At 45.7% G+C, this 24,202-nt stretch overlaps 1 protein-coding gene across 1 annotated transcript in view; it reads right to left on the bottom strand.

Moving 5' to 3' along the window:
- BMERB1 (bMERB domain containing 1) overlaps window positions 1–24,202 on the bottom strand; it is a 121,407-nt gene that overhangs the window by 6,869 nt on the left and 90,336 nt on the right. The window contains exon 3 of the mRNA XM_027614207.2: window positions 4,763–4,836. Within this exon, the coding sequence (XP_027470008.1) occupies window positions 4,763–4,836 (74 nt within the window). The remainder of the gene's footprint in view (window positions 1–4,762; window positions 4,837–24,202) is intronic.

The following is a 24,202-nucleotide window of genomic DNA, read 5'->3' as shown; positions in this document are numbered from 1 at the left end:
CTACACATCCCTAGTTCTGAGGTAGTGGTGGTGGCAGTGGGGGTGAGATGACGTATCTTGGCTTGTCCCAGAGGAGCCCTCAAGGCAGAGAAGGCCCCAGGCATTCTCTCCAGCCAGACATCTGCACCCACCACCGGGGAGCTGGTGAATGATCTTCTGACCCTGGCTGGAGAGGCATGAATTTCTTGGCCATTCAGTGATCTCTTTCTTTAATACCTTTATTGATGTGTTGCCAGGAGCACTGTTTCTCCCCCCACCTCCCACCCCCCCACGCTCAGCTGAATCCATCTAGACACCTGACTCTGGTCCAGGAATACACAGAAAGACTCAACAAGGAGTCCGAGGAGAAGGTAGAGAGAGGTGAGTAGGAAAGCAGAATAAGAAAGAAAATTTTAATATGTGAATTTCTACACAAAGGTCACTGGGAAAACTTGATTTCCTGGGGGTATCAATGGGACCAGCATTAAGGACCTGAGCTCTATTGCTGACTGGTCCCATGACCTTGTCAACCCATGTTTCTTAGCCACATGGTCAATGACAGTTCAGGCAGAATTCGATCTTCATGTGGGATTCCCCTGCGCTGTAGCTTTTGGCATCCTTGGACTCTGCCTACTGAGTATGTGTACTGATCTTGTCTTAATTTAAATTTTTGGTATTTTATTTATCATGGGTTGTGTGTGTGTGTGTGTTGGTATTTTTAAAAATTTCTTAAAGATTTATTTTATTTTAGAGACTGACAGAATGCATGTGGGTAGGGTGAGGGGCAGAGGGAGAGAGAGAATCCCAAGCAGACTCCTCGCTGAGTGTGGAGCCCGACTCGCAGCTTGATCCCATGACCCTGAGATCATGACCTGAGCCAAAATCATGAGACAGACACTCAACCAACTGAGCCACCCAGGCGCCCCTGTTTTGGTATTTGAAATATTGCATTAATATGTTATTTGCCCTGGTTACTGAATTTTTTTGTGTTCTAGCTGAGTACCTTGTCTTTCTCACCATAGTCCCAGTTCTGGTCAGTCAGGCACCCCAGGGACTGTGTCAGCCAAAGAACCCTGCTCCCATCCATTTCCACCTGTGTTCTAGAGGCTGCCACAGCCCCGACTGGAGCCCCTGTGGCCTGAGGTGGTCCTGGCTGGTTCAGTGGTCACACACCCATGTCTCCTTTGCTTCAGCAGCTCCCATGTGTTCTGAGCCAAAAGTGATTTCGGAAATCAACCCATGTTTGGCCCATCAGAGCTCTCCTCGGAGGCTGAAAATTAGGACATAGAGGCCCTAAGAGTTGGGGTTTTTGTTTTGTTTGTTTTTACTGTGAAAGAGAGGAGAAGGCAAGGGGATCAATGCTCAGAGATGAAGACCCTTTGCTCTTCTTTACTCCTGCCCTCATTGGTCCTTCGGGATAATCATAAATCTTTATCACTGTTTCTCAAGCACGTGATGTGTGACAAGGGGTCTTACTGAACTAGGAGGATCTGTTTACTGGAAGGATACGATATGCTAATCTGCGTGTGTCTACGAGTTCTGCTAAACACAGAAGAGTTGGGTTTTTGTGTGAGAAGATAATGGGAGGGAGATGGAGTGGGCTTGCTTGGCTCTTCCAAAACAGAAGGAGAGAGAGAATGAAAGAGAGACAGAGAGGGAAGGAATAGTCCAACAGCTTTCCTCTCTCTGGTTCCGAACCCTTGTGAGGTTGGTTTGAGCTTCAGGCCAGTATTGGGTTGAGTAGTATCCCCCTCCCCACAAAAATGTCTACCCTGTTTGGAAATAGGATCTTTGTAGATGTAATTAGTGGAGATGAGGTCATGTACACTGCGGTGAGTGTAAATCCAATGACAGCTGTCCTGTGAGAAGGGGAGAGGATGTATAGATAAGGAAGAAGCCATGGGATGAGAGAAGCAGAGATTGGAGCAAGTCAGCTGCAAGCCAAGGAGCACCAAGGACTGCCGGCAGCCACCAGGAGCTGGAAGAGGTAAGGAAGGATTCTCCTCTAGAGCCTCTGGAAGGAGCAGGGCCCAGCCGACACCTGGATTCTAGACTTCCAGACTCCAGAACTGGGAGGAACCAATTTATGTTGTTTGATGCCGCTGAGTTTGAGGGAATTTGTTAGGGCAGCCATAGGGAGCTCATACAATGGCCCAGGGCTCCAGAAGCCTCCCCCGTCCTTCCGGTAATTGCCCATTTGGTGCTGCCATCGGGGGTAGGGGTGGTGGATTTTTATACCTTTGAAACTAGTTCTTGGTGGGATACGAAATGCGACAACAGAAACAGCCGTCCCCACAGGCTGGCTCTGCACCCTGGCTGCTCCTCACGGTCACACAAGGCTTTAAAAAGTGACCCGTGCCAGAACTCCACACTCACTGAATAGAATTTCTAATGGGTGATGTCTGGACATTGCGCTTTTTGCTCCCTTCTTTGGCTGTTGACTTTCTATGGTAACAGTGTTCTCAAGATACAATTCACATACCATTACGAGTCCCCCATCGAGTCATGCAACCATGACCACAATCAATCCTAGAACAGTTTGATCACTTCCAAGAGAAACCCTGTACCCGTGTGCTGTCCGCCCACACAGTGCCTGGCACCTGGTGAGTACTCGCTGGAGCAGCGGTGTCTGAAGGATCCACTAGCCCCGCACGCACTGTACCAGGCGCTCCCACGGTTTGCATCTCCCACCTCATGGCATATGCACAACCACCATGGGAGGCTGGCATTATTGGCCTCATTTTGCAAACAAGGAATTTAAGGCTCAGAAAAATTAAGTTTCTACATGAAGGCCACCTGTCTGGCCAGCCTGGATTCAAAGCCAGGTCACTGGACTCTAAAGTAGGGGTTCTTGGGGCGCCTGGGTGGCTCAGTCAGTTAAGCGTCTGCCTTTGGCTCAGGTCATGATCCCAGGATCCTGAGACGGAACCTCGCATCCTGCTTCTCCCTCTGCCTGCAGCTCCCACTGCTTGTGCTCTCTCTGTCAAATGAATAAATAAAATCTTTAAAAAAATAAAAATATAGGGGCGCCTGGGTGGCTCAGTTGGTTAAGCATCTGCCTTTGGCTCAGGTCATGATCCCAGGGTCCTGGGATCGAGTCCCGCATCAGGCTCCCTCCTAGGCAGGGAGCCTGCTTCTCCTTCTCCCTCTCCCTCTGCCTCTCTCTCCTCTCTCTCTCTCTCTGACTCTCATGAATGAATAAATAAAACATTTAAAAAAATAATAAAAACATAAAGTAGGGGCTCTTAGGTGGCAATTTGCACCCCCTGCCAGCGTATATTTGGCAACACCTGGAGACAGTTTTGGTTGTCACAGCTGTGGGGGAGGTGCTACGGGCATCTAGTGGGTAGAGGCCAGGGGTGCTGCTAAGCATCCTACAGTGCTCAGGACGGGCCCCCCACCGGCCCCAACAAAGAATAGCCCAGCCCTACATGTTTCTAGTGAGAAGGCATTAGAACAGTGCCCAGTTCTACAACGCATTCTCTCTTTTTTTGAGAGAGAGATATTGAGTGTGCATGAGTGGGATGGGGGGAAGGGCAGAGGGCCAGAGAATCCCGAGCAGACTCCCCGCTGAGCACGGAGCCACACAAGGGGCTTAATCTCACGACTCTGAAATCATGACCTGAGCTGAAACCGAGTCAGATGCTTAATGAACTGAGCCACCTAGGCATCCCCCAAGGCAAGGTTCTTGAGACAGAGTTGTGTTGCTGCACCCAATACACCTTCCCTTAGCACCTGCCAGGCCCTCATTCCTGCGCCTAACCCAACCTAGATGGGCAAGGAAGGCTCTCTTGGGAAATGGGGCCACATAAATTAGGACCTGAAGGATGGGTAGAAGTGTGTGTGTGTGTGTGTGTGTGTGTGTGTGTGTATCTGGCTTTATTCCATATACTTGAAGCAAAAACAGTATCTTCCAACCCAATACCTACCAAAGCAGATAAGGCAATATCTTAAAACAGGATGTAATGTAGATTTCATAAGAATTTTTTTAACATGCCACTTTTCTCATTAAATATTTGTGGGTTTACAAAAGATAATTATGGTTCATAAAAAGGAACTTAAGTTAAAAGGTAATAGGTTTGCTACTGCCATGTTAAAATGAATTAGTATATAAATATAAGGGTGGGTAGAAACTTGTTCAGTTAATGATAAGAACAACAGTAATAATTTCTTAAGCGCTTACTAAAGGATGGCAGCTGTGCCTAGTACCATACGTGTTTTTCCCCTCAGTCAATCCCACAACTACCCTACGAGGTAGATACCATTATTGTCCCAGTTGACAGGTGAGGAAACTGAGTTTTGGTGGAGTAAGTTGCTTCAGGTCATGTCATTAATAATCGACAGATCTAGGTCGGACTCCGAAGTCAGAGCTTGTAACCCCCATACTCTACCTGTCTCCAAACAGAATAGTAATAGTAATAATCATTAATAATTACTGAACTCTTCGTTTTGGACCAGATGTGAAGCTAAGCCCATGTCTTGCCATGTTCTGTGTATCACAATGAGATTTATACCCAACGAGTTAAGTGCTATGACTGGTACTACCCTGTTTTCAGAGGACGGGAAATTGAGTGCCAGATAAAGTGACTTTCCCAAGGTCAAGGAAGGGGCCAGAATGAGGACTTGAAGCCAGGTCTACCTGACATGGAGTGCTGCATTGCAAGAATGGGGCTGTGCTAGGATAAGAGATGAACTCTGTCTTACAACCCGAAGGGGCACAGACGGGGCTGGCCCAGGTGGCTCTGGGCAGCTCCTTAGCTAGGCTGGAGTCCCACATGCTTACCTGGGATGGCGACCAAGTTCTGTAGCTCCTGCTTAAGGTCCATAATGTCGTTGCAGAGCTGGATGTCGTCCATCCTGGGGAGACAGGACATCATCCCACAGCAGGTTACACTGACAGAACATTCTACACCCTGAGCATCACTCAGGTTAAACAAAGGCTTTGGGGAGGATGATGTCCTTTGTAAGGACCACACACACTCTTCCTACAGGTTCTCCCTTAAAAGAAGAGAAACAGGGGCGCCTGTCTGGCTCAGCAGGAAGAGCTTTCATGACTCTTGATCTCAGGGTTGTGAGATCGAGCCCCACATGGGTATAGAGATTACGTAAATAAATAAAAGCTTTATAAAGAAAAAAGAAAAAAAAAGAAAGTGCCTATTATCCTACTACTTAGAAATGACTGGTCACTGTTAATGAATCCTTGATGGAATTGCTTTTGGTCTTCATGTCCTCACTTCTGTTTGCTCATATGAGTGAGCTCAGGCTGCAGGCTCAGTGTTTTCTCTTAGCAGCTATGTTAAAAAATGTTAAACATTATAGAAATTCACAGTGTAGAGAAAATCTCCCTCAGTCCTTTAGAAAAAAAAAATAATGTCAATGGTGTTTATTCCTCCAGATTTATAAAAATGTTCATGTTTATACTATGAGTTATGACATTATTGCTATTACACAAAAACATTTTGCAGTTTTTTTAACTTAATGATATATCTTGAGCCTTTCTCCACATCAGTACATGCACGCCTCCTCGTTTTTAATGGCTGCATGGTATTCTACTATATTGATACATGGTGATTTATTTAACCATTCCCCTAGGCACAGACATCTGGGTTATTTCTAGGATAAATTCCTAGAAATACATCAATTCCTGGAAAAATTAATCCCTAGAAATTCAATCAGTGGGTCAAGTGACATGAACACTTCATTTTACCTTTTATTTTTATTTTTTTAAAAAGATTTATTTATTTATTTGAGAGAGTGCACATGCATGCATGCTCACAGGGGGGATGGGAGAGAGAATTTCCAGCAGACTCCGAACTGAGCAAGGAGCCCAGTGCAGGGCTTGGTCCCAGGACCCTGAGGTCATGACCTCAGCTAAAACCAAGAGTCTGAAGCTCAGCCGACTGAGCCACCCAGGTGTACCAACACTTGCATTTTAATTAGGAACTTCAAAATTGCCCTCCAGATGGATGGTGCATGATATTCCCGCCAACTGTGTGCAAGGATGCTCAACTCCTATAATCTCAGTCATCGGGCTGCCCAGACAGTCTTGCATCATGCGTGACAGTTTTGTAGCTCTGCTATAATATTAACTCATACTGTTGTAAATAATAAGTGTACTGGATATCTGGAATTTCACCGAGTGTATTTATCAGGGCTGCTTTAATGACCCCCCTTATCTTGATTACTTAGGTGGGGCTTTCAGGTTGCGCTTTTTGGGGTGCCATTTGAGCCACTGTTGTCTACACATGGATTCACATAAGGCTTTTTCTTCAAGTTGGATTACTTGGAGTGGGGGCCGTGGATTCTCAGAAGTAGCGCCCCTGAGTACAACGGGCTTGACGTGGCTATGGCTGTTGAGACCTATTTTCAAATCGCTTTCTCATGGGGCATGGAGGGTCTTTGCCTTCATCCTGCCCGGCTCTAAGCATGCAGCAGCCTCCTCTGCCCCCGGGAGCCAAAATTTAGGTGGGGTGACAGAGGGTGAGCACAAATACAACAGAACGTCACATGCGCTGAAGAGTAAAACGAGGGGTCGGGGGGGATGGAGGGGCCAGTTTGGACACATCATCCTCCTATCCCAGGAAGAGAGAGAGGGGAGCATTCATGTTCTCAAAGGACTCGACTGAATGCAGACGGCAGATGGGAACAGGACAAGGACTGGAAATGAGTGGCCTCTAAGTCCACTGATCTTCCGGCCTCCTTCCGAGGATCTGCTGCCCCCATTCAGAAGCGCCATCCACAGACCAGCTTGGGGCGCCCCTGCCTTTTGCTGGCCGTTGTCACCCCTTCTGATCCTAGCTCCCAGCTTTCAGGACAAGCCACAGAATCATCTCCCTGTTGCCAGAGGCACCCCCCCCCAACATTTGTCAGGCCCTGCCCTGAAATGTCCTAGCAGGTGGAAGCTGCCTCAAGTGAGCTTGGGGGCTTGCCAGGAGGGCACAGCCTGTTCCCGTGGGCTCCCGTCGGCGATCGTTCAACTGGAGGGGCTCCAGAATCCTTTGCCACATTGACTGCAGAGATCAGCCTCCATCCGTGGCTCTAATGAGGATGATTCTGGTCTCCGGGGATATTTGGCGACATCTGGAGACATGTGGGTTGTGACAATGGAGCGCGTGTGGGGATCGCCGCCAGCATCTACTGGGTAGAGTCCGGGGATGTTGCTAAACATCCCACAGCGCACAGGACAGCGCCTTGGTGGAGAACAACCTGGTCCGAATGTCAATCCTGCTCATGCTGAAAAATCGTGGGTTATGACCACAGAATTGAGACAGGTACCTGACTGAATGTTCGAGAGACGGAAGAAGGTGGTGGTGAAAGGGACAAAAGAGAGACAGACAGTGGTCAAAAGCAAAAGCCCTGGAGCCCAATAGCTGTGCTTCAGAGGGGCCCGTGCGCCAGTGACTGAACTCTGAGCCTTGCTTTCCTCCTTTTTAAGATGGGAATAATAACTAAGTCTTGCTGCCCAAGATTATTCTGCATGTCAAGTGCTGGGACACACAGAGTGAAGTGCTCGGTAATTGGTATCTAGTAAAACTTCGCTGTGATAAAGAAGCAGGGAGAGAAGGAGAAAATGATGCTGGGAGAATATGTGACAAATGGAACATGTTCAACTTTAAAAATAATCATCTTTATTGGTTATGTTTCTCTATATCAAAGTTTTAAAATAAATTCTTGTCTCGTTGTAGAGGACACCCCTGTTCACTGCAGAGTTTTGGGAAAACACCAACGGATACGAAAAAGGAATCTAAAATGATGCATGACCTTGACTTCCTGTGCACCCAGAGACTGCTATGTCACTCCGAGTGTCTCCGTGTAGTTCACACCAGTCTTTTGTCCTTTCTGTAACCCAAGTGTGGTGGGCTTGCCCTGGGAGGCCTTCGCCCTCACTCTCTGTGAGTCTTGAAACTGCAGTCGGTATGATTTTGAGTTCTCCCAAACACTCTCAAATCCACCACCATTAACAGGTCAGGTGGAATTTTTTGGAAGCTCTCATGGGGAGTCATGATGCAGCTCCTCATAAAAATCTCTATTCGATCCTGCTCTTTTCCTCAAAGACAAAAAGTCACCATGTACTGAGCATTTACTCTGGGCCAGGCACCATCTCAGCACTTTCTATGCATAAACTCGTCTAAATCCTCATTGCCATCCTATCAGAAAGTTGTTTTTATCCCCACTTTACAGACAAGGAAATGGAAATGAAGCAACATGCCCAAAGCCATAACAAAACACAAAAAGATTGTATGGCTTAAACCATGAACATTGATTTCTCACAGTTCTGAAGGGCTAGGAAATCCAAGATCAAGATGTCAGCCAATTCGGCTCCTGGTGAGGAGGGCGTCCTTCCTGGTTTGCAGATGGCCACCTTCTTGCTAAATTTTCACACGGTGGAGAAAGAGATCCTCACTTTGGGGTCTCTTGTATAAGGGCCGTAATCCCACTCACGGGGGCTCCACCCTCATGACCTAAGTACCTCCCATAGGCTCCACCTCCAAGTACCATCACATTGGAAATCAAGGCTTCAACATATGCATTTGGGGGGCAGGGGGAATTCATTCTGCAGCAAGAATGATGGCAATCCCATCTGCCTTTGCTGGACATCTGGTTTTCCAGGCTCCCTTGCAGCTAGAGGTACCCATGAGACCCACTTCGGGCCAACGGGATGGAAGAGGAAGTCTGCTTGGGGGCGCTCCTGGGAAAGATGACCCAAGTCCCCAGTGCTACACCCCTCCTAGTCCTGATGCTTCTGCAGTCACTGTGGTGAGAGGGGCAAGGAGAAAGGAGCAAAGAGCTACCTTGCTGATGCTCAGATCACCTGCGTCTGGACTTCTTGGTAAGTAAATATTAAATGTCCTTATGCTTTAAGTAGAGTGACCTACTGTCTTGGTTTGCCGCAACTGTCCCAGCTTTAGCCCTGAAATTCCCATGTCCTGGAAAACTGCTCCATCCCAGGCGGGATGGGGACAGTTAGTCACCTTAGATTTAAGACACTAGGTTTTTAAAAAATTTTTTTGGGGGTGAGAGAATCTTAAGCAGGTCCATGCCCAGCTCAGAGCCCGACATAGGGCTCGAACTCACTACCCTGAGATCATGACCTGAGCTAAAATCAAGAGTTAGACACTTAACCGACTGAGCCACCTAGGCACCCCTAGATTTAAGACACTATTAATGGAATGTTCTGTTGCTTATAGCTGAAGACATCTTCACTGATACAATGTGCGTGGATATGTGTGCTTTGAATAAAACATATGTATGCCCTGCTCATTGTAAGCATTACATGGTGATGGAATTTCAGTGCCATTAAGTTATATTGTTAACAAAAGCATTTCAATAGTTCATGCAAAGCACTTTTGAAGCTTAGCTGGACCTTTTGAATAAGGCACGTTAGTCCAGTTCTCGGCAGGAATAGAGATAAGTCCTGGAAATCAAACTCTGCTATTGCCAGAGAGAGAGAGAGAGAGAGAGAGAGAGAGAGAGATGTCATCTCCAAGAACCTGATTAATGCAACAGGGAAAAGAAGCCAGCTCGTGCCATTCCGCATTCCAGCCTTTCATGCTGGGACGATGGTGGAAATCAGTCATTTTACCAGCTCTGGGCAGGGAGAGGTGATCGAGCTCTGTCAGAATAATAGTGCAGCTGCTTTACAAAAGATCTTTGAAAATGACATGGTCTGGAGCCTAATGGAAATCCAGCAGAGACTGCCATGTGAAGGTCGAAGTAGACCGACAGAGGAAAAGGCTGACTTTTAAAAATCATATTTATCAAAAAAAAATCGTATTTATCTGGCTCCTTCTTTTATAAATTGTGGATGCTTGGCATTCTGGGGATGGGTGAGAAGAAGTAACACCCATCCAGAGATGAAGCACTGGTCTAGGGTGTGGAGCCTGGACCCCAGCCTAAGTCCCACCACAAACCTCTCCTAGGACTAAAAGAAAAACTGTTTTTCTATACATTTTACACGCCTGACACCAAATGTGTGCGTTTTTCCGTACAGAGGCAATTCTCCAATTCTTGGCGGACCCTGACTGGGTGTCCTACAGTTTGACTCAATTCTGATACTGTGCTGCCTGGGGCTAGCACAGACCCCAAGTTTAAGGGCTCCGTCCCATAAGCCTGCCCCTGCTTCAGATGCCGATCGCCAGCCCATATCCCACCTGTTCTTCTGACCAACTGGCCATAAATTGGCGTTCCCGTGACCCCCTCCTCAGGTTCAGTACTTTGCTAGAACTGCTCATGAAATTTGAGGAAACATTTATTTACATTTGCTGGTTTATTAAAAATGGTATTACAAAGGATACAGGTGAACAGCCTGATGAGGAGAAAGCACAGGGCTGCCACGCCCTCTCTAGACTCTCCAGACATCATACTTGAGAGATTTTTATGAGGCTTCATCACATCAGTGTGATTCATTCTTACGTCAGCCTCCAGATCCTCTCCCTTCCCTGGAGAATGTTCCATGCTTCTAATCATGCCTTGGTCTTTCTGGTGACCTGGCCCCATCCTAAACCCATCTAGGGGTCCTAGCCACCGGTCATCTTATTAACATACAAGGAGTTCCTCGTGTCAGGAACTTTGGTCAAAGACCAAATAGTAGCAAAATGAAGCTCCTAGCACCTCCTATCACTCAGGAAAGCATAAGAGTGTCCCAAGCTTTGTGTCAAACTGGGGTCAAAACCCGGACTGACTTTTTTTTTTTTTTTAAGATTTTTATTTATTTATTGAGAGAGAATGATAGAGAGAGAGCATGAGAGGAAAGAGGGTCAGAGGGAGAAGCGATGCGGGACTCGATCCCGGGACTCCAGGATCATGACCTGAGCCGAAGGCAGTCGCTTAACCAACTGAGCCACCCAGGCGCCCCAGACTTACTTCTTATTATACCATAATGACTTTGGGCAAGTCATTCCTCCCCTCAGGAGCTCTGTTTCCTCATGTATAAAATGAGGGGATCCCTGGGGCCATTTTCTGTTAGCACCCAGAGCCAGCCAGACCTGAGTGCGGATCTGGATTCCACTGTTCACTGGCTGTACAACGTGAGCAAGTCCCTTCACTGCTCTGGGCCTCAGTGCCCTCACTTGGAAAAGGAGTAACACCCTTGTCTTGGGGTTGCATGAGCATGAAATAAGCTCATGGTATAGAGCAGGCAGTCCTGCGCTTCGCACACACCTAGTAGGTGCACAGGGAAAGGCCCACTTCCATCTGCCCCTCTGCCCTGGGCTGTCGGCTGGCAGACACTCCTGAAAAATCTCCACCAACATTCCTACGTCAGAGAATGAGTCTCACTTTCATGAGCCGTTTCCATTTCCTGAAACCGAATGGCTTGGGGATGACGAATGTGGGCATTTGTTTAGTGTTCTCGGATTAATGAGCTTAAATGCTATCCCCAGGGGGAGAAGAAGTACTGAGACATCTCCAGGGAGCCTGTGCCAGGGATCAGCATCCTGCCGGGGATCAAGGGCCCAGACAGGTGCCTGCCATGGGCTTAGGTGACACATCTATGAGAGGGACGTCTTTGTGATGCATCTCTGAGGAACAAGCTGCCTGTTGGCTCCCAGAGGCACGTTCAAGGTCTGCGTGTTAACTTGGCTTCTCCTTCGGTTGTAACCTGACCCTCATTCCTACATGCGACCCTCTGTTCCCAAAAGAATGTCACCTCCCTGGAGCATGGATGACTCTTTTCTCCCCTAGAGCTTTTCTAGACCTGTTCCCTTTTGAGTCAAAGGAAATTACTAGCACTGAAAAAAACTCATCACGCTGAACCGTGGGCGTCTGTACCCTTTGGTGTGCATGTTAATGTCAATCAAAACTTTACCTGAAAAGATTATCAACAATATTGGTGACTTTTGTTTTAGGCCTAGAGGGTATTTCTGATCTTTTGTTACTGTATAAATATTCCTTTATTTTTTTTTTTTAAGATTTTTTATTTTATTTGTCAGAGAGAGCACAAGCAGGGGGGGAGCAGAGGGAGAGGGAGAAGCGGGCTCCCCGCTGAGCAGGGAGCCCAACACGGGACTTGATTCCAGGACCCCAGGATCATGACCCGAGCCGAAGGCAGACGCTTAACCGACTGAGCCACCCAGGGGCCCCTGTATAAATATTCCTTAAATACAGCCTCCCTGTAGAAATGTCAAGCAATATAGAAGTATAACCGTCATTGGCATTTATTCGTGTTTTTGTCCTCTTGGTTCTAGGCTCTGGTCTAAGCATTTTACACAAAATGTCTCAATTAACTCTCACTGCGACCCTCCCAGGTGGGTACTATTATTATCACCCCTCTGACGATGTCAGGAACTTGTTCAAGGTCACAGAGTAGATGACAGGGACTTGAACTTAGGCAGTCTGGTCTCTCCACTGGGGAATACGCAAGTTACATCCCGTATGGTGGATGGAATTCAGGGAAGACAGAGATCGGAGTGGCTGGCGGGGTGGGGGTAGTTTTCTCAGCTTGAGGGACCTCCCTGGATGGCCAGGGAGAATGGTGGGTACCAGGCACTCAGGCAAAGGGAGCAGCTCACTCAAACACTGACTGTAGAAAGGGGTGTGGTGTACCCGAGTATGTAGCAGTGAAGCGTCCACCTGCATAGGACACATTGGTGGGAATGGATTACAAAGACCTACCATGGGAGCCATCTTAGGTTCTAGAGTGAGAGCATGGCACAGTAATGGGTCTATGAAAGCCAGCTTGGCAGATGTGGTGAGGGAGAGGGAGAATCTTAAGGAGGCTCCACACTCAGCATGGAGGCCAACACAGGGCTCAATCCCATGACCCTGAGATCATGACTTGAGCCGAAACCTAGAGTTGGATGCTTACCCGACGGAGCCACCCAGGTGCCCCTTGGTAAGAATGGTTTCTACATTTTTAAATAGGAAAAAAACGAAAGAGTAAAATTTCTGGACACATGAAATTCAAAGTTCAGTGTCTATAAATAATGTTTCATTGGCACACAGCCATGCCCATCCATTCACGTGTTGTCAGTGGATGCTCTTGCTTAGCTGCAGAGGTAATTGGGACAGAGACTGTATTATGGCCCGCTGGACTCTCAAATTTTTACTGGCTGGCTCTTTGTAGAAATGTTTTGTTGCGTCCTGATCTTCAGAAAGAACCATGCGTTAATCAGAGACTAATTGAGTTGGGGAGGCTGGAAGAACTCTCACCTTATATGGGTGAAGAAGCTGGCGCCCAGAGAGGGGAATATTGATCCTGGATGCATTGATTTGCTGACTCATCTAATAAATCAATCATCCAGAAAGTGTTTATTAAGAGCCTACTGTGTGCGGGGCTTCCTGACTCAGTTTTCATTTGCACCAGCCACTGAGGATCCGGGCCAGCCCCCAAGGCCACGTGGCGAGCCATCAGGGCTCTCCCCGGTCCCGCTGCTTTTCACTAAGGGTCCAGCCCACTTTCTGCTCCGGGCTCCAGCTGGGGATCGGGCTATGCCCAACGCATAGAAGGTTGGCCAACACATTGCCTGCAGGCACCAGCTAATGTGGTCTGGCAGTTTCTGCAAATGCATTTGTCCTTCTGTGTGTCCTTTGTCTCTCTAAAGGAGATACGAAGTTCTGAGATTTCATTCCTTATTTACTATGTTTATCCCCCAATCTCCTACCGAGATAGAGGCTAGACTGAGACATGTACGTCGTCCCTTGCTCAGCAAGCTAGGAAGGGGAGAGGGCTTCTGGCCCTGGGTTTCTCTAATCCTACCCCTGAGGCCCTTGGCTGAGTGGTTCACCAAGAATTAAAGATGTGGACCAGATGCCTGGGTGGCTCAGTGGTTAAGTATTTGCCTTTAGCTCAGGTCATGATCTCCGGGTCCTGGGATCGAGCCCCACGTTGGGCTCCCTGCGCAGTGGGGCGTTTGCTTCTCTCTCTCTCCCTCTGCCTCTCCCCCACCCCTCCGCCGCTCATGCTCTCTCTCAAATAAAAATCTTTAAAAAAAGATTTAAAGATGTGGATAAAGATTAAGGTTCAGGGACGGAGCAAGATGGCGGAGGAGTAGGAGACCTAGATTTCATCTGGTCTCAGGAATTCAGCTGAATAGGGATCAAACCATTCTGAACACCTACGAACTCAACAGGAGATCAAAGAGGAGAGTAACAACAACTCTCTGAACAGAGAAGCGACCACTTACTGGAAGGTAGGACGTGCGGAGAAGTGAATCCGAGGCGATATTCGGGAGGATAGATGGCGGGGGAGGGGCCTCCGCCGGCCGCTTCTGGCAAGTGATAGAGCCGCGGAGCACAAAATCGGACCTTTTAGAAGTCGGCTCCGCTGAGGGACGTCGCTCCAGTGGCTAAGCGGGGGTGGAACCCTCGCGGGACAGTGTGGTCTCAGGACCCTTGGGGTCACAGAAAGACCGGGGGAGCCTGAGTGCGCCAGAGCTCCCAGGTATCGGAGCGGGGAAGCCAGCTGCAGAGACGGAGCTGAGGCGCGGGCTCTCAGCTTGGGGTTGCCATAAACTGTGATCCGCGGCCCAGTCGGGCCACTGCTCTTCCAGCAGGGACCCAACAGGCGGCAGATCCAGGGAGACTCCCCTTCCTTCCCGGGGAGGAGCGGCGCAGGAACGCACCGCAGGGATCTGCTGGGTTTGGAGACTCCACACGGGGTCGGATGCCAGAGATACAAACGCTCGATCACAGGCCGGATGAGCACGGAGTGCGGCCGGAGACCAGGGACAAGGGAGTGACTTCTTTTCTCTGGGGGCGCACTGAGGAGCGGGGCCCCGAGTTCTCAGCTCCTCCAGGTGGAGATTGGGAGGCCACCATTTTTGCCCTGGTCCTCCAAGGCTGTACCGAGAGCTTGCAGGGAACAAAAGCTCCTGAGATCAAACCCGAGCAGCTTGCTTAGCCCGGACGGACAAGGGCGGGGCAATTCCGCCTCCGGCAAAGACATTTGGGAACCACAGCACAGGCCCCTCCCCCAGAAGATCAGCACAAACAGCCAGCAAGCCAAGACCAAGTTTACCGATCAAGGAGAACGGGAGAACTCCAGCGCTAGGGGAATACTGCACATAGAATTCATGGTTTTTTTTTACCATGATTCATTAGTTCATCAAAGTTAATTTTTGTTAACTGTTTTTTTTTCTTTTTCTTTTTCCCTTTTTCAACCAACATCGTATCAATCTCTTTTAAAAAAAAAAAAAACATTTTTTATTTTTCATTTTTAGAGTCATATTTTCTCCCTTCATAGTAGTTACCCTTATTTTTGGCATATATATGTAAGTTGTTCTCTCTTTAAAAATTTTGAGACACAGTTTCTTCTAACAGATAAAAATATACCCTAAATCACTAGTGTATGGTTCTGTTCTAGTCTCCTGCCTGATCACATTCTCTCCCTTTTTTCTTTTTTTTTTTAAATCTTCTTTCTTTTTTCAAGCAACTTCTTATCTTATCAAGTCCTTTTATAAAATCTTTTATAATTTTCATCTTTACAGTCATCTTCTATCCCTTCATTGTATCAACCCTTATTTTGTACATATATGTCTTTCTTCCTTTAAGATTTTAGGAGGCACTTTTTTCTAATAGACCAAAATACGCCCAAATCTAGTGTGTGGCACTGATCTATGCACTAGCCTGATCATATGTGATCACATTCTGCTTTTTTTGTATTGTTCTGTTTTTGTTTTTATCTTTTTTTTTCTTTTTTTTTTCCTCTTTCTTTTTTCTTTCTTTCCCTTTCTTTTCCCCTGGTTTCAGGTCTTTTCTGATTTGTATACAGTATATTTGCTGGGGACGTTGTAAACCTGTTAGCATTTTGTTCTCTCATTCATCTATTCTCCTCTGGACAAAATGACAAGACGAAAAAAATCACCTCAGCAAAAAGAACAAGAGGTAGTACCGTCAGCCAGGGACCTACTCAATACGGACATTAGTACGATGTCGGACCTAGAGTTCAGAATCATGACTTTAAAGATACTAGCTGGGCTTGAAAAAAGCGTGGAAGTTATTAGAGAAACCCTTTCTGGAGAAATAAAAGAACTAAAATCTAACCAAGTCGAAATCAAAAAGGCTATTGATGAGGTGCAATCAAAAATGGGGGCACTAACTGCTAGGATAAATGAGGCAGAAGAGAGAATCAGTGATATAGAAGACCAAATGATGGAAAGTAAAGAGGCTGAGAAAAAGAGGGAGAAACAACTACAGGATCACGAGGGCAGAATTCGAGAGATAAGTGATTCAATAAGACGAAACAACATTAGAATAATTGGGATCCCAGAAGAAGAAGAAAGAGAGAGAGGGGCAGAAGGTATATTGGAGCAAATAATAGCAGAGAACTTCCCTAATGTGAGGAAGGAAACAGGCATCAAAATCCAGGAGGCACAGAGAACCCCTCTCAAAATCAATAAAAATAGGTCAACACCCCGACATCTAATAGTAAAACTTACGAGTCTCAGAGACAAAGAGAAAATCCTGAAAGCAGCTCGGGAGAAGAGATATGTAACCTACAATGGTAAAAATATTAGATTGGCAACAGACCTATCCACAGAGACCTGGCAGGCCAGAAAGGACTGGCAAGATATCTTCAGAGCACTAAACGAGAAAAATATGCAGCCAAGAATACTATATCCAGCTAGGCTGTCATTGAAAATAGAAGGAGAGATAAAAAGCTTCCAGAACAAACAAAAACTAAAGGAATTTGCAAACACGAAACCAGCCCTCCAAGAAATATTGAAAGGGGTCCTCTGAGCAAAGAGAGAGCCTAAAAGCAGCAAAGATCAGAAAGGAACACAGACAACATACAGTAACAGTCACCTTACAGGCAATACAATGGCACTAAATTCATACCTTTCAATAGTTACCCTGAATGTAAATGGGCTAAATGCCCCAATCAAAAGACACAGGCTATCAGATTGGATTAAAAAAGAAGACCCATCCATATGCTGTCTGCAAGAGACTCATTTTAGACCCAAAGACACCCCCAGATTGAAAGTGAGGGGGTGGAAAACCATTTACCATGCTAATGGACACCAAAAGAAAGCTGGGGTGGCAATCCTTATATCAGACAAACTAGATTTTAAAACAAAGACTGTAATAAGAGATGAGGAAGGACACTATATCCTACTTAAAGGGTCTATCCAACAAGAAGATCTAACAATTGTAAATATCTATGCCCCGAACATGGGAGCAGCCAATTATATAAGGCAATTAATAACAAAAGCAAAGAAACACATTGACAACAATACAATAATAGTGGGGGACTTTAACACCCCCCTGACTGCAATGGACAGATCATCTAAGCAAAAGATCAACAGGGAAATAAAGACTTTAAATGACACACTGGACCAAATGGACTTCACAGACATATTCAGAACATTCCATCCCAAAGCAACGGAATACACATTCTTCTCTAGTGCCCATGGAACATTCTCCAGAATTGATCACATCCTAGGTCACAAATCAGGTCTCAACCGGTACCAAAAGATTGGGATCATTCCCTGCATATTTTCAGACCACAATGCTTTGAAACTAGAACTCAATCACAAGAGGAAAGTCAGAAAGAACTCAAATACAGGGAGGTTAAAGAGCATCCTACTAAAGAATGAATGGGTCAACCAGGAAATTAAAGAAGAATTAAAAAAATTCATGGAAACCAATGAAAATGAAAACACAACTGTCCAAAATCTTTGGGATACAGCAAAGGCAGTCCTGAGAGGAAAGTATATAGCAATACAAGCCTTTCTCAAGAAACAAGAAAGGTCTCAAATACACTATCTAACCCTACACCTAAAGGAGCTGGAGAAAGAACAGCAAATAAAGCCTAAACACAGCGGGAGAAGAGAAATAATAAAGATCAGAGCAGAAATCAATGAAATAGAAACCAAAAGAACAGTAGAACAGATCCACGAAACTAAGAGCTGGTTCTTTGAAAGGATTGACAAGTTTGATAAACCCCTGGCCAGACTGATCAAAAAGAAAAGAGAAATGACCCAAATCAACAAAATCATGAATGAAAGAGGAGAGATCACAACCAACACCAAAGAAATACAAACAATCATAAGAACATATTATGAGCAACTCTATGCCAGCAAATTAGATAACCTGGAAGAAATGGGTGCATTCCTAGAGATGTATCAACTACCAAAACTGAACCAGGAAGAAATAGAAAACCTGAACAGACCTATAATCACTAAGGAAATTGAAGCAGTCATCAAAAATCTCCCAACAAACAAAAGCCCAGGGCCAGATGGCTTCCCAGGGGAATTCTATCAGACATTTAAAGAAGAATTAATACCTATTCTCCTGAAACTGTTCCAAAAAATAGAAATGGAAGGAAAACTTCCAAACTCATTTTATGAGGCCACCATTACCTTAATCCCAAAACCAAAGACCCCATCAAAAAGGAGAATTACAGACCAATATCCTTGATGAACATGGATGCAAAAATTCTCACCAAAATACTAGCCAATAGGATCCAACAGTACATTAAAAGGATTATTCACCATGACCAAGTGGGATTTATCCCTGGGCTGCAAGGCTGGTTCAACATCCGCAAATCAATCAACGTGATACAATACATTAACAAAAGAAAGAACAAGAATCATATGATCCTCTCAATAGATGCAGAAAAAGCATTTGACAAAGTACAGCATCCTTTCTTGATCAAAACTCTTCAGAGTATAGGGATAGAGGGTACATACCTCAATATCATAAAAGCCATCTACGAAAAACCTACAGCGAATATCATTCTCAATGGGGAAAGGCTGAGAGCTTTTCCCCTAAGGTCAGGAATGCGGCAGGGATGTCCACTCTCACCACTGCTATTCAACATAGTATTAGAAGTCCTAGCCACAGCAATCAGACAACAAAAAGAAATCAAAGGCATTCAAATCGGCAAAGAGGAAGTCAAACTCTCACTCTTTGCAGATGATATGATACTTTATGTGGAAAACCCAAAAGACTCCACCCCAAAACTGCTAGAACTCACACAGGAATTCAGTCAAGTAGCAGGTTATAAAATCAATGCACAGAAATCAGTGGCATTCCTATACACCAACAACAAGACAGAAGAGAGACAAATCAAGGAGTCGATCCCATTCACAATTGCACCCAAAACCATAAGATACCTAGGAATAAATTTAACCAAAGAGGCAAAGGATCTGTACTCAGAAAACTATAAAATACTCATGAAAGAAATTGAAGAAGACACAAAGAAATGGAAAAACGTTCCATGCTCATGGATTGGAAGAACCAACATTGTGAAGATGTCAATGCTACCTAGAGCAATCTACACATTCAATGCAATCCCCATCAAAATACCATCCACTTTTTTCAAAGAAATGGAACAAATAATCCTAAAATTTGTATGGAACCAGAAGAGACCCCGAATAGCCAGAGGAATATTGAAAAAGAAAAGCAAAGCTGGCGGCATCACAATTCCGGACTTCCAGCTCTATTACAAAGCTGTCATCATCAAGGCAGTATGGTACTGGCACAAAAACAGACACACAGATCAATGGAACAGAATCGAGAGCCCAGAAATGGACCCTCAACTCTATGGTCAACTTATCTTTGACAAAGCAGGAAAGAATGTCCAGTGGAAAAAAGACATTCTCTTCAACAAATGGTGTTGGGAAAATTGGACAGCCACATGCAGAAGAATGAACCTGGACCATTTCCTTACACCACACACAAAAATAGACTCCAAATGGTTGAAAGACCTAAACGTGAGACAGGAGTCCATCCAAATCCTAAAGGAGAACACAGGTAGCAACCTCTTCGACCTCAGCCGCAGCAACTTCTTCCTAGAAACATCGCCAAAGGCAAGGGAAGCAAGGGCAAAAATGAACTATTGGGATTTCATCAAGATAAAAAGCTTTTGCACAGCAAAAGAAACAGTCCACAAAACCGAAAGACAACCGACAGAATGGGAGAAAATATTTGCAAATGACATATCAGATAAAGGGCTAGTATCCAAAATGTATAAAGAACTTATCAAACTCAACACCCAAAGAACAAATAATCCAATCAAGAAATGGGCAGAAGACATGAACAGACATTTTTCCAAAGAAGACATCCAAATGGCCAACAGGCACATGAAAAAGTGCTCAACATCGCTCGGCATCAGGGAAATCCAAATCAAAACCTCCATGAGATACCACCTCACACCCGTCAGAATGGCTAAAATTAACAAGTCAGGGAACGACAGATGTTGGCGGGGATGTGGAGAAAGGGGAACCCTCCTACACTGTTGGTGGGAATGCAAGCTGGTGCAACCCCTCTGGAAAACAGTGTGGAGGTTCCTCAAACAGTTGAAATTAGAGCTACCATTCGATCCAGCAATTGCACTACTGGGTATTTACCCCAAAGATACAAATGTAGGGACCCGAAGGGGTACGTGCACCCCAATGTTTATAGCAGCAAGGTCCACAATAGCCAAACTGTGGAAAGAGCCAAGATGTCCATCGACAGATGAATGGATAAAGAAGAGGTGGTATATATACACAATGGAATATTATGCAGCCATCAAAAGGAATGAGATCTTGCCATTTGCAACGACGTGGATGGAACTGGAGGGTGTTATGCTGAGTGAAATAAGTCAATCAGAGAAAGACATGTATCATATGACCTCACTCATATGAGGAATTCTTAATCTCAGGAACAAACTAAGGGTTGCTGGAGTGGTCGGGGGTGGGAGGGATGGGGTGGCTGGGTGATAGACATTGGGGAAGATATGTGCTACGGTGAGCGCTGTGAATTGTGTAAGACTGTTGAATCACAGATCTGTAATTCTGAAATAACGCAACATATGTTAAGAAAAAGAAAAAGAAGATAGCAGGAGAGGAAGAGTGAAGGGGAGTAAGTCAGAGGGGGAGACGAACCAGGAGAGATGATGGACTCTGAAAAACAAATTGAGGGTTCTAGAGGGGAGGAGGGTAGGGGGATGGGTTAGCCTGGTGATGGGTATTAAAGAGGGCACATTCTGCGTGGAGCACTGGGTGTTATGAACAAACAATGAATCATGGAACACTACACCAAAACAAATTATGTAATATGTGGTGATTAACAGAACAATAAAAAAATTAAAAGATAAAAAAAAAAGATTAAGGTTCAAACAGGTGAGGGTGGGAGGGAAAAAGAAGAAAGGAGGAGGAAGAGGAAGAAGGAAAGGGAAGAGAGAAAAGGAATCACTACAAATACCCAATAATAGCACATGGTTCCATATATAATTTTCCACCTCTACAAGGAAGAACTCAAAACCATTACAACGTTATGGCCAGCCAGCCTGCAAGATTTTCTCAGGAGGACCCCTCAAGAAAATACAGGCAAGAGAGGGAGCCAATACAGCCAATAGATGAGGGAAGATGCTAAGCGGGTCAGGGTTGCCAGATTTAGCAAACAAACAAAAGCAGGGCACCCAATTATATTGGATTTTCCAATAAATATCGAATAATTTTTAGTATAAGGATGCCCCATGCAATATTTGGAACATACCTGCTCTAAAAACAGGATGTGTGGTTTATCTGAAATTCAGATCTAACTCGGCATCCCGTGTTTTCTCTGGCAATCGTATGAGAAGAGGGTGGCTAGGGTTTCAGCATCAGGCTCATTTCCAAGCCCCGGGAGTGCTGTTTTGTGCTGGGGGAAATGTCCTGAAGGTCTCAGGAGTCAGAATAATGGCTGCATCTCCTAGACTCGTGCCTCCCCATGGCCACTGGAGAGCCCTCTGTTGACCGGTTTCCTGCTATGTGGGAGTTTGAGAAGACAGGGATGAAAAGCCTCAAGGAGGAATAACAAATACGGCCCATGGACTGATGGGAGGAGAAAACTGGGGACAATTTGGAAAACTATGTCAAGGGCTTTGAAAACATTTAAACTCTTGAGCCCACTGATTCCATTTCTCAGATTTCATCCTAAAAAGATCGTTAAGGGTACCATAAAAATTTAGCAATGATTATGTGCTATATAGCCTTGTTTGCAATAGCAAAAAAACAAAAGCAACCTAAGTGTCCACCGATAATAGCAGACTGCTTAAGGTAAATATGGGACGTATGCATAACAGAATTCATAACACAGGCATTAAAAATGATGCTCGGGAGACGTGATTAATATCAGAGAATAAAGCCTATAAAAATGGTTAACAATTTGCACAGTACCTGTGCATAGACTCCATTCGAAACGTTACAATGATGATTTTGAAGGAATTTTTATTTCTTTCATTTGCTTCTCTGTGTTTTCATTTTTTTTTTTTTCCACAATATGCACGTATTGTCTGAAACCACTATGGTTCGAAAAGATGCTTGGTATGATATCTAGTGACTTTTAAAGCGTTTTGTGTTTTGGGGCACCTGGGTGGTGCAGTCGGGTAAGCAGCTGACTCTTGGTTTTGGCTCAGGTCATGATCTCAGGGTCATGGGATCGAGCCCTGCTTTGGGCTCCCTGCTCAGTGTGGAGTCGGCTTGAGATTCTCTCTGCCTCTCCCTTCCCCTCCTTGTGCTCTCTCTCTCAAATAAATCTTTTTTTTTTTTTAAGGCATTTTGTTTTTTGTTTTAAATTACCACTGGCCGCCCCTTTCCTCAGAGGCAAACCTGGCCAGCCTTGGGTTACTGTAACCACAGTAGAAGCCCCTCTGTGACCTTTTATCTCTTTGGCTTCTTCTCTAGCCAGGGAGCACCCACTCTGGGCTAGCAGCGCCCCCGCATGCCTGTGTGAATCCTGACCTGCAACCTTTCAGCCCATTCTCTCTTCAAGTCTTCCCGGGATCAGAGCACCTTGGTCTCAGACTAATTTCTAAGCAACCCCAGAGATGGCCTTCCTGATGCTCCCACGCTGATCAGGTGCTCTTCATTCTCGCTGCCAAGACCTTGTGTCCTACCCCTCTCCATCTTCCCCTGCCCCAATCACCTAGGCACTTGTGTTTCTCCCTAAATAGCCCATGTGCACCCTTTAAGGCACTTTGCCTCCTCCCTCTGTGGTTCTCAAACGTCACCTGTGCCTGACACATCACAGTTAGCCTGTGATCAAGAAAAGCAGGACAGCGGGGTCGGGGGTGGGGGGGCAGGCACAGAGTACACACAGTCCTGGAGTTTTATCAAAACAAGACCTCGAGATGGCAAGTGCAGGGTGGAAAATTTTCAAATCCCATGATAGTGACCTCATGAGGGCAACAGCATTTATCAAAGGCGGTGAGTCACCCCCAGAGAAATCCAATTAACCATTTCAAGGGATCCTGCTTTGCATTCTGCTGTCAATACAGTTTCTATTCTTGAGCCCCCTCCATGGTGGCGCTGGGGACCTCCTGCGAGGGAGGTGGGTGACTGGGTGACTCAGTTGGTTAAGCATCTGCCTTCGGCTCAGGTCATGAATCTCAGGATCCTTGGATTGAGTCCCGTGTCGGTCTTCCTGCTCAGGAGGGAGTCTGCTTCTTCCTCTCCCTCAAATAAATAAAATCTTAAAAAAAAAAAATTCTAAAGCTGTCATTCCTTACTGAGCATCTAAGGATGGAAGAAAAAAAAATCTTAGAAACAATTTGCAAGCCCCTAATCCAGAAAGGGCTCCCTCATGGCTCTCCCCACCCATCTTTGGTAGTCTATGCCCTGGGCTGCATGGCCAACACTCTGGCTTAGCGTGTTGGCTTCTGCTGATCCTCTGATAAGTTATTTTTTTTTAACACCAAACCTCCTTCTGGAGTATCAGCTCTCCGCAATCACCACCTGAAGTTCATGTTAGACTCACTGCACCATCCGCAGCAGATCTGCTTTTGATGAGAAGTATATTAACATTTAAATCAGCCTCATGTTTTTTCAGCACCAGTGATTAGTGGCCTCCTACTAGGGAAACAGGACCTTAGGGCTTGGCTGAATCACAAAGAAACAGCAAGTGTCCTCTGCTGGATGCCCCAGAGCTGGGCAGAGAAGGGTTATAATTAGCGGGGGCTGCTAGCAAATATTTAACAGCTGGCTAGGAGTCGGGGAGGAGGTAGATGCTTTGGTTTGTATCATTTGCCAATTTCCATGGTGTAAATACTCCCACCATGGCAGACTTTGAGCTTCCAACAGTTCAACAATGAGCTGGCAAGATTCCTGCAAATTTAGCATCGATGGTTAGAATCAGCGGGTGAGCAAATTTGGGGGGGGGGTTGCCTCTTTAACATTCTTTAAATATTTATTCAACATTTATTTAGAAAGAGAAGCGGAGCACTGAGTAGGGAAAAGATTACCGGTGGTGGTGATGATGATGATTTTAACTACAATTTATTCAGAATTCAGCACGTGCCAGGCATTAAGTACTCTGC

This window comes from Zalophus californianus, chromosome 10 (assembly GCF_009762305.2).
Source record: "Zalophus californianus isolate mZalCal1 chromosome 10, mZalCal1.pri.v2, whole genome shotgun sequence".
NCBI lineage: Eukaryota > Metazoa > Chordata > Mammalia > Carnivora > Otariidae > Zalophus > Zalophus californianus.
Note: the sequence above shows the minus strand (reverse complement) of the source record. Positions and strands in the feature narration are given on the sequence as shown.